The 15,049-nt window shown below is 41.2% G+C and overlaps 1 protein-coding gene across 2 annotated transcripts in view; it reads left to right on the top strand.

The window, feature by feature from the left end:
- prlra (prolactin receptor a) overlaps nucleotides 1-10,943 on the top strand; it is a 42,534-nt gene extending 31,591 nt beyond the window's left edge. For both annotated transcript variants that reach the window (XM_052458528.1, XM_052458529.1), the window contains 5 exons: nucleotides 5,983-6,149; nucleotides 7,583-7,724; nucleotides 8,468-8,564; nucleotides 8,724-8,793; nucleotides 8,891-10,943. In XM_052458528.1, coding sequence (XP_052314488.1) covers nucleotides 5,983-6,149; nucleotides 7,583-7,724; nucleotides 8,468-8,564; nucleotides 8,724-8,793; nucleotides 8,891-9,961 — 1,547 coding nt within the window. In that variant the 3' untranslated portion in view covers nucleotides 9,962-10,943. The remainder of the gene's footprint in view (nucleotides 1-5,982; nucleotides 6,150-7,582; nucleotides 7,725-8,467; nucleotides 8,565-8,723; nucleotides 8,794-8,890) is intronic.
- Nucleotides 10,944-15,049: the final 4,106 nt, after the last annotated feature.

Here is a 15,049-nt window from a genome sequence, read left to right as displayed (position 1 = left end):
TATAGAGGATATACAGAGAGAGTATAGAGGATATACAGAGAGAGTATATAGGATATACAGAGAGAGTATATAGGATATACAGAGAGAGTATAGAGGATATACAGAGAGAGTATAGAGGATATACAGAGAGAGTATATAGGATATACAGAGAGAGTATATAGGATATACAGAGAGAGTATAGAGGATATACAGAGAGAGTATATAGGATATACAGAGAGAGTATATAGGATATACAGAGAGAGTATATAGGATATACAGAGAGAGTATAGGGATATACAGAGAGAGTATATAGGATATACAGAGAGAGTATATAGGATATACAGAGAGAGGATATATAGGATATATACAGAGAGAGTATATAGGATATACAGAGAGAGTATAGAGGATATACAGAGAGTATAGTATATAGGATATACAGAGAGAGTATATAGGATATACAGAGAGAGTATATAGGATATACAGAGAGAGTATAGAGGATATACAGAGAGAGTATATAGGATATACAGAGAGAGTATAGAGGATATACAGAGAGAGTATAGAGGATATACAGAGAGAGTATAGAGGATATACAGAGAGTATAGAGGATATACAGAGAGTATAGAGGATATACAGAGAGAGTATATAGGATATACAGAGAGAGTATAGAGAATATACAGAGAGAGTATAGAGGATATACAGAGAGAGTATAGAGAATATACAGAGTATAGAGGATATACAGAGAGAGTATAGAGGATATACAGAGAGAGTATAGAGAATATACAGAGTATAGAGGATATACAGAGAGAGTATAGAGGATATACAGAGAGAGTATAGAGGATATACAGAGAGAGTATAGAGGATATACAGAGAGAGTATAGAGGATATACAGAGAGAGTATAGAGGATATACAGAGAGTATAGAGGATATACAGAGAGAGTATAGAGGATATACAGAGAGAGTATAGAGGATATACAGAGAGAGTATAGAGGATATACAGAGAGAGTATAGAGGATATACAGAGAGAGTATAGAGGATATACAGAGAGTATAGAGGATATACAGAGAGAGTATAGAGGATATACAGAGAGAGTATAGAGGATATACAGAGAGAGTATAGAGGATATACAGAGAGAGTATAGAGGATATACAGAGAGAGTATAGAGGATATACAGAGAGTATAGAGGATATACAGAGAGTATAGAGGATATACAGAGAGAGTATAGAGGATATACAGAGAGAGTATAGAGGATATACAGAGAGAGTATAGAGGATATACAGAGAGTATAGAGGATATACAGAGAGAGAGTATAGAGGATATACAGAGAGAGTATAGAGGATATACAGAGAGAGTATAGAGGATATACAGAGAGAGTATAGAGGATATAGAGGATATACAGAGAGAGTATAGAGGATATACAGAGAGAGTATAGAGGATATACAGAGAGAGTATAGAGGATATACAGAGAGAGTATAGAGGATATACAGAGAGAGTATAGAGGATATACAGAGAGAGTATAGAGGATATACAGAGAGAGTATAGAGGATATACAGAGAGAGTATAGAGGATATACAGAGAGAGTATAGAGGATATACAGAGAGTATAGAGGATATACAGAGAGAGTATAGAGGATATACAGAGAGAGTATAGAGGATATACAGAGTATAGAGGATATACAGAGAGAGTATAGAGGATATACAGAGAGAGTATAGAGGATATACAGAGAGAGTATAGAGGATATACAGAGAGAGTATAGAGGATATACAGAGAGTATAGAGGATATACAGAGAGAGTATAGAGGATATACAGAGAGAGTATAGAGGATATACAGAGAGATAGAGTATAGAGGATATACAGAGAGAGTATAGAGGATATACAGAGAGAGTATATATACAGAGGATATACAGAGAGAGTATAGAGGATATACAGAGAGACTATAGAGGATATACAGAGAGAGTATAGAGGATATACAGAGAGAGTATAGAGGATATACAGAGAGAGTATAGAGGATATACAGAGAGTATAGAGAATATACAGAGAGAGTATAGAGAATATACAGAGAGAGTATAGAGAATATACAGAGAGAGTATAGAGGATATACAGAGAGAGTATAGAGGATATACAGAGAGAGTATAGAGGATATACAGAGAGAGTATAGAGGATATACAGAGAGAGTATAGAGGATATACAGAGAGAGTATAGAGGATATACAGAGAGAGTATAGAGGATATACAGAGAGAGTATAGAGGATATACAGAGAGAGTATAGAGGATATACAGAGAGAGTATAGAGGATATACAGAGAGAGTATAGAGGATATACAGAGAGAGTATAGAGGATATACAGAGAGAGTATAGAGGATATACAGAGAGAGTATAGAGGATATAGGATATACAGAGAGAGTATATAGGATATACAGAGAGAGTATATAGGATATACAGAGAGAGTATAGAGGATATACAGAGAGAGTATAGAGGATATACAGAGAGAGTATAGAGGATATACAGAGAGAGTATAGAGGATATACAGAGAGAGTATATAGGATATACAGAGAGAGTATAGAGGATATACAGAGAGAGTATAGAGGATATACAGAGAGAGTATATAGGATATACAGAGAGAGTATATAGGATATACAGAGAGAGTATATAGGATATACAGAGAGAGTATATAGGATATACAGAGAGAGTATATAGGATATACAGAGAGAGTATATAGGATATACAGAGAGAGTATATAGGATATACAGAGAGAGTATATAGGATATACAGAGAGAGTATAGAGGATATACAGAGAGAGTATATAGGATATACAGAGAGAGTATATAGGATATACAGAGAGAGTATAGAGGATATACAGAGAGAGTATAGAGGATATACAGAGAGAGTATAGAGGATATACAGAGAGAGTATAGAGGATATACAGAGAGAGTATAGAGGATATACAGAGAGAGTATAGAGGATATACAGAGAGAGTATAGAGGATATACAGAGAGTATAGAGGATATACAGAGAGAGTATATAGGATATACAGAGAGAGTATAGAGAATATACAGAGAGAGTATAGAGGATATACAGAGAGAGTATAGAGAATATACAGAGTATAGAGGATATACAGAGAGAGTATAGAGGATATACAGAGAGAGTATAGAGAATATACAGAGTATAGAGGATATACAGAGAGAGTATAGAGGATATACAGAGAGAGTATAGAGGATATACAGAGAGAGTATAGAGGATATACAGAGAGAGTATAGAGGATATACAGAGAGAGTATAGAGGATATACAGAGAGTATAGAGGATATACAGAGAGAGTATAGAGGATATACAGAGAGATATAGTATAGAGGATATACAGAGAGATATAGGATATACAGAGAGATATACAGAGAGAGTATAGAGGATATACAGAGAGAGTATAGAGGATATACAGAGAGAGTATAGAGGATATACAGAGAGAGTATAGAGGATATACAGAGAGAGTATAGAGGATATACAGAGAGAGTATAGAGGATATACAGAGAGAGTATAGAGGATATACAGAGAGTATAGAGGATATACAGAGAGAGTATAGATATACAGGATATACAGATATACAGAGAGTATAGAGGATATACAGAGAGAGTATAGAGGATATACAGAGAGAGTATAGAGGATATACAGAGAGAGTATAGAGGATATACAGAGAGAGTATAGAGGATATACAGAGAGTATAGAGGATATACAGAGAGAGTATAGAGGATATACAGAGAGAGTATAGAGGATATACAGAGAGAGTATAGAGGATATACAGAGAGTATAGAGGATATACAGAGAGAGTATAGAGGATATACAGAGAGAGTATAGAGGATATACAGAGAGAGTATAGAGGATATACAGAGAGTATAGAGGATATACAGAGAGAGTATAGAGGATATACAGAGAGAGTATAGAGGATATACAGAGAGAGTATAGAGGATATACAGAGAGATAGAGGATATAGAGGATATACAGAGAGAGAGTATAGAGGATATACAGAGAGTATAGAGGATATACAGAGAGAGTATAGAGGATATACAGAGAGAGTATAGAGGATATACAGAGAGAGTATAGAGGATATACAGAGAGAGTATAGAGGATATACAGAGAGAGTATAGAGGATATACAGAGAGAGTATAGAGGATATACAGAGTAGAGGATATAGAGGATATACAGAGAGAGTATAGAGGATATACAGAGAGAGTATAGAGGATATACAGAGAGAGTATAGAGGATATACAGAGAGAGTATAGAGGATATACAGAGAGAGTATAGAGGATATACAGAGAGAGTATAGAGGATATACAGAGAGAGTATAGAGGATATACAGAGAGAGTATAGAGGATATACAGAGAGAGTATAGAGGATATACAGAGAGAGTATAGAGGATATACAGAGAGAGTATAGAGGATATACAGAGAGAGTATAGAGGATATACAGAGAGTATAGAGGATATACAGAGAGAGTATAGAGGATATACAGAGAGAGTATAGAGGATATACAGAGAGAGTATAGAGGATATACAGAGAGAGTATAGAGGATATACAGAGAGTATAGAGGATATACAGAGAGAGTATAGAGGATATACAGAGAGAGTATAGAGGATATACAGAGAGAGTATAGAGGATATACAGAGAGAGTATAGAGGATATACAGAGAGAGTATAGAGGATATACAGAGAGAGTATAGAGGATATACAGAGAGAGTATAGAGGATATACAGAGAGAGTATAGAGGATATACAGAGAGTATAGAGGATATACAGAGAGAGTATAGAGGATATACAGAGAGAGTATAGAGGATATACAGAGAGTATAGAGGATATACAGAGAGAGTATAGAGGATATACAGAGAGAGTATAGAGGATATACAGAGAGAGTATAGAGGATATACAGAGAGAGTATAGAGGATATACAGAGAGTATAGAGGATATACAGAGAGAGTATAGAGGATATACAGAGAGTATAGAGGATATACAGAGAGAGTATAGAGGATATACAGAGAGAGTATAGAGGATATACAGAGAGAGTATAGAGGATATACAGAGAGAGTATAGAGGATATACAGAGAGAGTATAGAGGATATACAGAGAGTATAGAGGATATACAGAGAGAGTATAGAGGATATACAGAGAGAGTATAGAGGATATACAGAGAGAGTATAGAGGATATACAGAGAGAGTATAGAGGATATACAGAGAGTATAGAGGATATACAGAGAGAGTATAGAGGATATACAGAGAGAGTATAGAGGATATACAGAGAGTATAGAGGATATACAGAGAGAGTATAGAGGATATACAGAGAGAGTATAGAGGATATACAGAGAGAGTATAGAGGATATACAGAGAGTATAGAGGATATACAGAGAGATAGTATACAGAGGATATACAGAGAGAGTATAGAGAGAGTATAGAGGATATACAGAGAGAGTATAGAGAGGATATACAGAGAGAGTATAGAGGATATACAGACAGAGTATAGAGGATATACAGAGAGAGTATAGAGGATATACAGAGAGAGTATAGAGGATATACAGAGAGTATAGAGGATATACAGAGAGAGTATAGAGGATATACAGAGAGAGTATAGAGGATATACAGAGAGAGTATAGAGGATATACAGAGAGAGTATAGAGGATATACAGAGAGAGTATAGAGGATATACAGAGAGAATATAGAGGATATACAGAGAGAGTATAGAGGATATACAGAGAGAGTATAGAGGATATACAGAGAGAGTATAGAAAAGGTGTTACACACCTCCATTGGAAGAGTTCCAAAATAGCTTGAGAATAGAGAAAAAAATGGTTTTAAAAATTTGACTGGTAAAAAAAATTGGACTGTAGTAAAAAAGGTCATAAAACGTATGGCATGCCTGAATGTTTATTCTTCAGGTTATCACTGAGCAGACAAATACTCCCAAAATATGGCCCTTGTAGCTGCTCTTCTATGGTCATTGACATTAGCATCTGTCTGTCCCCCCTTTTCAGTCCAGCCACACACACCAGAGAACGTGACGGTAGGGGTGTTGGAGGACGAAGATGGTCCCTTCCTCAGGGTGTCATGGGAACCGCCCCGTAAGGCCGACACACGTTCCGGCTGGATCACCCTCATCTATGAGCTCAGAGTCAAACTGGAGGAGGCGGAGGAGTGGGAGGTACTTAAACACAAATAGCAATTTTGCCACAGAAGCCACAAGCTAGAACATTCAAAACGTTCACAATGGCAACCACAATCATGAAGTGATGCCTTTGCAGCTACACTGAAGAAGAGGAAGTGATGTGGTTAGAAATGATTTATTGGGAGCGGACAGTTGGTAACCTCTAAGCCAGGGATCCTCAATCCTACTCTTAAAGAACTGCTGTACCAGCTTGTGCTCAGCAGTGAACACTTGTCTCGCTAATCAAGTTGTTGAGGCTAGTGTGATGAAGGCATGAAGCTCAGCCGGGATAAAGAGCTGGAGTATACTGCAGGTCTCGAGGATCACCGTTTTCTAAGCTACATCAAGTATTATCTACACCAGGGTATCCCGGGTGGTCCTGTGGTCTAAGGTAGTGCTAGCTGTGCCACCAGAGGTTCTGGGTTCGAGTCCAGGCTCTGTCGCAGCCGGCCGCGACCGGGAAGTCAATGGGGCGAAGCACAATTGGCACATCGTCATCCGGGTTAGGGAGGGTTTGACTGGCAGGGATATCCTTGTCTCATCGTGCACTAGCGACTCCTGTGGTGGGCCGGGCACAGTGCATGCTGACCAGGTCGCCAGGTGCATTACCAGGCTTTCCTAACTTTGTTTATTTTTACAATTTGCGATTGTTTATACCGATCTAAAATGACGCACACATCCCATGATGCTTTGGGCTAGAAACAAGCAGTAAAATGCCAGAGGAAGACGCAACACTGAGTTAATTTGTTTTCCATATTCATGGTTATTATTGTTGTTATTATTATTTGTATTATTATTATCAGTAAATAGCCTACCTGATAGATGTTGATAAACTATGTATGGACATTTTTGGACATTTTTGTTGTAAAAGTGGGGGGAGAAAAAGGTTGGAAGCCCCTGATCTACACTGAGGTAGCAGTTAGCCTTTCTATGCACAAACCAGTCATCTGCCCTACAGCTACAATGCTAGACTGGCCAATGTCTTTATCAAGGGACCTGTTAAATAATGATTAAATATACTTCCCTAGTTAAAGATTGGTCATTATTGCTGAGCTATATGAATAATCAACCAGTTAGACCAAAACACAAAGCCATCACGGATCGTTCAGAGAAAGTTCCTGGAAACGTTTTAAAACCAGACGATCAAAGTTAACATTAACTATGTAACCCTTATATCATTACTCAGAAAAGGGTCAGGTCTGTTTCTTAGAAAGTTAATGCAGGAAGTAAAATCAATCCCCATGTCCTGTGTGGCAAAGGTGGAGGGTTTAATTCCCACAGGGGTAACATACACACACGAGAAATGTATGCATTGCACTGCTTTGGTTAAAAGTGTAGGTTTATTAAAGTACTCATGAAAGCGTCACATCAATACCCTTGTGGTTATTCACAATCTGTAATATTATCTTGTGTGTCTTTTCCCTAAACAGGAGCACCGCGCAGGCCAGCAGAAAATGTTCAACATCTTCAGCCTGCACTCTGGTGGTGTCTACATGGCACAGGTCCGTTGTAAGCCAGACCACGGCTTCTGGAGCGAGTGGAGCACAGCCAGCTATGTCATAGTTCCAGACTGTAAGTCTGCCAACCACGCCTCTATACTTGTCATAGCTCCAGACTGTAAGTCTGCCAACCACGCCTCTATACTTGTCATAGTTCCAGACTGTAAGTCTGCCAACCACGCCTCTATACTTGTCATAGTTCCAGACTGTAAGTCTGCCAACCACGCCTCTATACTTGTCATAGTTCCAGACTGTAAGTCTGCCAACCACGCCTCTATACTTGTCATAGTTCCAGACTGTAAGTCTGCCAACCACGCCTCTATACTTGTCATAGTTCCAGACTGTAAGTCTGCCAACCACGCCTCTATACTTGTCATAGCTCCAGACTGTAAGTCTGCCAACCACGCCTCTATACTTGTCATAGTTCCAGACTGTAAGTCTGCCAACCACGCCTCTATACTTGTCATAGTTCCAGACTGTAAGTCTGCCAACCACGCCTCTATACTTGTCATAGTTCCAGACTGTAAGTCTGCCAACCACGCCTCTATACTTGTCATAGTTCCAGACTGTAAGTCTGCCAACCACGCCTCTATACTTGTCATAGCTCCAGACTGTAAGTCTGCCAACCACGCCTCTATACTTGTCATAGTTTTATATCATGTCTAGACAGCACCGCAGTCACTAATGTGCTGTGCTGCTTCCAGCCTCTTGGAGGAGTGTACGTGATGTCTGTCAGGTTGTAAAAAAAAAAAGAAGAAACATTTCTCTTTCAAAAGAAGTTGTATTCTAATGTTATTTTTGTTGTTGTGTTGACAGACATCGCCCGGGAACGATCCATGTGGATCCTGATAGCCGTCTTCTCTGCCTTCATCTTCTTGATTCTCACATGGATTATCACCTTGAACAGAAGCAGGTACAAAGAACCTTCTGAAGTCACGTTCATGAGATCAATCAATGAAGAAGCTGCTTGCATAGCAACAGTACTCTCCGTTCATGAACAGCTCACTCACTCAAGTCACTCACCCAGTCACTCACTCAGTCACTCACTCAGCCACTCTCTCTCCCCCTCTAGTGTGAAGCACTGTCTACTACCTCCTGTTCCTGGACCTAAAATAAAAGGATTTGATCAACAGCTTCTCAAGGTAAAGTGATTTTATTAGTTCACTCAACGTCTCTCAGGGTTAAGTGATTCCACTGTCTAATTGTCCTTTCCAATAAACCTCTTTGCTCTGTCTACAGAAGGGCAAGCCAGAAGAGGTATTCAACTCCCTGGTAGTCCAAAGTTTCCCTCCGAGGTCTACTGACTACGAGGATCTGCTGGTGGAATACCTGGAAGTGTACGTCAACGAGAAACAGGAACTGATGCCGGAGGGAAAAGACCTCCAAGATGTTGGCTGCCTCAAGTCCAAGAGCCAGTCGGACAACGACTCGGGCCGGGGCAGCTGTGACAGCCACACCTTGCTGATGGAGAAGTGTGGAGCTGTGGAGTCCAAGGACGAGTCGAGCTATGAGGAACCCGAGCTACTGCAAGGCCAGAAGGGGTCTTGGGAGAGGCTGGAGAGGGGAGACAGCCAGGTGGTGGACACCCCAGATTCATCAGATGGGAGGGTTAAGACCTGGCCATTAGTCTTCTCCCCGTCGATCCATGGATCCTCCGACAACCACCACTATGGTACACTTGAGGTGCCCAAGCAGCACATCACAAGTGAGATAACATACAGCATCCCAGATCATCTCTTCGCCACATCCACCTCCTTTCCCCACCACCACCACCCAGAGTACAGAGACAGCCTGGGAGAGTACAGCGAGTACCGTCGGAGCAGATCCCCATCCACTAGAGTTGCATACCACTGGGAAGCCCAGCACCACCCCCAGGCCCACAGAAACTTCAACATCCGCAATCTGGAGCGCCAGAAAGAAGCCACAGGGCTTGGGCTGCCCCCCTCCCGGTCCATGGAGTATGTAGAGGTCCAGAAAGTGAACCAGGAGAACCAGCTGGTCCTGAAGCCCCTCTCCAGCCACGGCCGGGGCCCCTTCCAGGTGCAGTTCGGCAGGGCCGGGGTGGACTACAGTAAAGTCAACGGGGTGAACAATGACAACGTGCTCTTGCTGCAGAGGCAGAGGGAGATGGCTGAGGCTGGCCAGTACTGTGACTACCGGGAGAAGGAGGGGGCTGAGGCTGAGAGATATCCCACACAGCAGCAGGGCAAGACGACCAAAGACGGACCTGTAGCCACCCAGCTCCAGGAGAGCACGTGCCTGACCACCAGCGGCTATGTGGACACTGCACCCACGATGCCCACCTTCTAGACTAATCTACCCTGCATGAGGGTCTGAAAGACAGCCTGTGTGCTAAACTCCCTGCTCCTCCTGTAGTCATGAGCTGGGTTGTGACGTCACACAGTTAGACAATTTGCTATTGTGACTCTCCCTTCTGTCAGTCTCCAGCTCAGCACAGGAGTTTTGTACATTGAGGATGCCCGGATGGATAGGTCTGTGGAGAATAAAAAACGGTTCACTCGAAGGCTAAGCTAACCTCCCAAAAACTTACAAACACTTTGAGATAGTGTGGAGAGTTTCTGTCAGAGGTGGAACCAAAACCCTTTAGCTCACTCACAAACTGTTAAAGAACCAAATATATACGTGTTCTTCATGCAAGAACCGATGGAAAACAGTTTTATGCTTCAGAATCCACAAACCGAATAGCTATATATTTATTTTTTTATCCTAATTGATTATTCATGATAATGAATGTATTTGATCATAATGGTGTAAATTCAATTGTATGCTAATGATTTCTTATTTCAGCTCTGTTGTCTCTCTATGTAAAATGCAAATTGAAACTCTACTGATTTCCAAAAGGTACTACTGCAGACTATTTCCTCAACCGACTTGCAAAGGATACCTTTCTGTGGACAGATAATATGCGGGTGTAATGTGAAATGATTCTTGTAGAACCACGACTGGGGAAACCTCTAAATGAATCTCAATGTATTATTCGGACTTTGATAAATGTGTCTAGTCTCAGAGAGATACTGTACCAGCGGATGATTCAGTTTTTTGGTTTAGAAAACGTTTTTCTATTATCTGTAAGTACAATTTTGTATTAAAGAAAATAAAAAAGTACAAAGAGAAAAGCACAACAAAAAGAAACACAGGGATATTTTTCCATACGGAGTTTATTTTGGTGTAGGTACATACAGATTCATTACTATATTGATTATTTGTTCAATCAAGTATATTGATGATTTGTTCTGTGAATTAAAATGCTGCTCATTAAAGATGTAATATAGACAAATCAAGTATTATGTATTACTTCTTCTAGATTATTCCCATGAATTGACTTCTAAATTAGCCTCGGAAGTCATTATTCGACAATAGAACCATAACTGCAATGACTTTATAAAAAGACAGACACACATCAGTCTTCAATGCACCATCTGACATGTTCTATAGAGGAGCATGAAGGAAAACACATATCCTGTCTTACATCTCTAATATATCTCTAATATATTGCTAGGTGCTTTTAAGCGTGGACAGTATTACAATACAACTCCGGTACCAAAACACTACTACAAACAAGCTACAATGTGAAATCGCATTCAGGCACTTCCTGGTTGGATTTTTATCTGGGTTTCGCCTGTAACATCAGTTCTGTGGCACTCACAGACAATATCTTTGCAGTTTTGGAAACGTCAGAGTGTTTTTTTTCCAAAGCTGTTAATTATATGCATAGTCAAGCATCTTTTCGTAACAAAATATCTTAATATGGGAAAGTTTTTCATCCAAAAATGTTAATAGCGTCCCCTAATGCTTAACTGGTTAAAGAGCTCAAATCTCCCATAATGCCGCGCTGACATACGACGGCTAGCTGGACTGTGACTTAAGACAAGACATGTTAGCTATTAACATCAATACTTTTTTAGCACTCTGTAACAACGATTAAACTAATGATGGGACAATTGACACCGGAGTGGCGGTGCAGTTTTCAAAGCATCGATCCGACACAATGTACCGATGCTCGTTTCAAAGTAACGATATCACATGATCAATGAAGTCTGAAGCTTCGTTTGATCACATGCTTTTTCAACCCGTGTGTTGCAAAATGCGAGATCCCACTGATTTCGCCGTGGTTCCATTTCTTCGATTCCAAATTGTGTTCAAACACGGAACTCTCCTTGACACCGTATTTACAATTTACCTAGGATTTCTTTTATGGGACATCACCTGAACGGTAGCGCAGCAGGTAGAGTAGACAGGGAGGGGACAGGAAATTGGGTCGAATCCCTGCGGAAGCTTATATATACACTGCTCAAAAAAATAAAGGGAACACTTAAACAACACAATGTAACTCCAAGTCAGTCACACTTCTGTGAAATCAAACTGTCCACTTAAGAAGCAACACTGATTGACAATAAATTTCACATGCTGTTGTGCAAATGGAATAGACAACAGGTGGAAATTATAGGAATTTAGCAAGACACCCACAATAAAGGAGTGATTCTGTAGGTGGTGACCACAGACTACTTCTCAGTTCCTATTCTTCCTGGCTGATGTTTTGGTCACTTTTGAATGCTGGCGGTGCTTTCACTCTAGTGGTAGCATGAGACGGAGTCTACAACCCACACAAGTGGCTAAGGTAGTGCCGCTCATCAAGGATGGCACATCAATGCGAGCTGTGGCAAGAAGGTTTGCTGTGTCTGTCAGCGTAGTGTCCAGAGCATGCAGGCGCTACCAGGAGACTGGCCAGTACATCAGGAGACATGGAGGAGGCCGTAGGAGGGCAACAACCCAGCAGCAGGATCGCTACCTCCGCCTTTGTGCAAGGAGGAGCAGGAGGAGCACTGCCAGAGCCCTGCAAAATGACCTCCAGCAGGCCAAAAATGTGCATGTGTCTGCTCAAACGGTCAGAAACAAACTCCATGAGGGTGGTATGAGGGCCGACGTCCACAGGTGGGGGTTGTGCTTACAGCCCAACACCGTGCAGGACGTTTGGCATTTGACAGAGAACACCAAGATTGGCAAATTCGCCACTGGCGCCCTGTGCTCTTCACAGATGGTTCACACTGAGCACATGTGACAGACGTGACAGTCTGGAGACGCCGTGGAGAACGTTCTGCTGCCTGCAACATCCTCCAGCATGACTGGTTTGGCGGTGGGTCAGCCATGGTGTGGGGTGGCATTTCTTTGGGGGGGCCGCACAGCCCTCCATGTGCTCGCCAGAGGTAGCCTGACTGCCATTAGGTACCGAGATGAGATCCTCAGACCCCTTGTGAGACCATATGCTGGTGCGGTTGGCCCTGGGTTCCTCCTAATGCAAGACAATGCTAGACCTCATGTGGCTGGAGTGTGTCAGCAGTTCCTGCAAGAGGAAGGCATTGATGCTATGGACTGGCCCGCCCGTTCCCCAGACCTGAATCAAATTGAGCACATCTGGGACATCATGTCTCGCTCCATCCGCCAACGCCACGTTGCACCACAGTCTGTTCAGGAGTTGGCGGATGCATTAGTCCAGGTCTGGGAGGAGATCCCTCAGGAGACCATCCGCCACCTCATCAGGAACATGCCCAAGCGTTGTAGGGAGGTCATACAGGCACGTGGAGGCCACTGACTACTGAGCCTCATTTTGACTTGTTTTAAGGACATTACATCAAAGTTGGATCAGCCTGTAGTGTGGTTTTCCACTTTCATTTTGAGTGTGACTCCAAATCCAGACATCCATGGGTTGATAAATTTGATTTCCATTGATAATTTTTGTGTGATTTTTTTGTTAGCACATTCAACTATGTAAAGAGAAAAGTTTTGAATAAGAATATTTCATTCATTCAGATCTAGGATGTGTTATTGTAGTGTTCCCTTTATTTTTTTGAGCAGTGTATATTTTAACACACTTTCTGCACATTGTTGATCCGTGTATGGTTTGTTCAATGAATATCCAAACTTAAACAATTAAGGCGGATAATCATTTCGACTGCATTAATACATTTTTCTTATGTTGTCCACAAGATAAAATTAATGAACAGAGAGGTGGTCAGGTAATGTCAGAGTCACACAGCTTTTATTTTGAAAACAGTTAGCATACGTATCGTATGCTAACTGTTTTCAAAATAAAAGCTGTGTGACTCTGACATTACCTGACCATTGCTCCAGCTAGCTAGCTTTTGCCAGGTTAGTTATAAATAATAATAATAACAAGTAACGTTAGTTAGCTAGCTGGCTGCCTTCCTTCAATGCTTGGTAGCTTTATAGACAGGGAGGTTATATTAACCCCTAGAGTTGATGTCCGCGTCCCGGGGAAATCTAATTATCAAAATAATAAAATCCCCATCAAAGTCTGTCAATTTAAGATAGATTTAAGATAACAGACAACAGTTATTTTGCATGGGCTGCGTCTCAATACACTGCATCCTTCCTCATCTGCAGTGAAAGGAGAGAGCTAGAGTGGTGTTTGTCAGACCATGAGACATCCTGAAAATCGGTCTTCTCACGAAAAAACGCCTGTAGCGTCCAAACGGTTTGTCCTACAAACCCCTCTATGGAAAGATGAGACTCTCATGAACATAATGGTCTTTTCCGTATTGCTCTACGACCCCCACATGAGTCACGGGACTTGTCTGCTGTCGGTACATCCGATCTTCCAACTACTGTCTGTAGCGTCTGAACCATTTGGGCTACACACTAATATGTTAAGATGGCGCCGAAGAGGATAGCTGACGTTTTACATGCTCCTAACCAACTGTGCTATTTTGTTCATTTTTTAGCGTTGTTTGGAACTTCTTTTTTTACTTATTTTGTACATAATGACTTCTGGACATCAGAACAGCGATTACTCACCTCGAACTGGAAGAAGCTTTTTCCTTTAACGATTCTGGCGAGAAGGATATACTGCTTTCCCGGGAACAGGCCCAAATCCCCATTATTTGGGTGAAGAAAAAACTAAAGAAAAGGGGGCGCAGGTCGGGCTGCCTTCTGAAAATCTGTAGGCGAGCGAGTAAACTCCCACTGCCATCCGTTCTACTGGCTAACGTGCAATCATTGGAAAATAAAATTGATGACCTACAATTAAGATTATCCTACCAACGGGACATTCAAAACTGTACAATCTTATGTTTCACCAAGTCGTGGATGAACGACAACACGGACAATATAGAGCGGGATTTTCCATGCACTGGCAGAATAGAGAAGAAGCTACATCTGGTAAGACGGGGGGTGGGGGTGTGTCTTTTTGTCAATAACAGCTGGTGCACGATGTCTAATATTAAAGACGTCTTGAGGTATTACTCGCTTGAGGTAGAGTACCTTATGATATGCTGTAGACCACACTATCTACCAAGAGAGTTCTCATCTATATAATTCATAGCCATCTATTTACCACCACAGACCGGTACTGGCACTAAG

Source organism: Oncorhynchus keta, chromosome 12 (assembly GCF_023373465.1).
Source record: "Oncorhynchus keta strain PuntledgeMale-10-30-2019 chromosome 12, Oket_V2, whole genome shotgun sequence".
NCBI lineage: Eukaryota > Metazoa > Chordata > Actinopteri > Salmoniformes > Salmonidae > Oncorhynchus > Oncorhynchus keta.
Note: the sequence above shows the minus strand (reverse complement) of the source record. Positions and strands in the feature narration are given on the sequence as shown.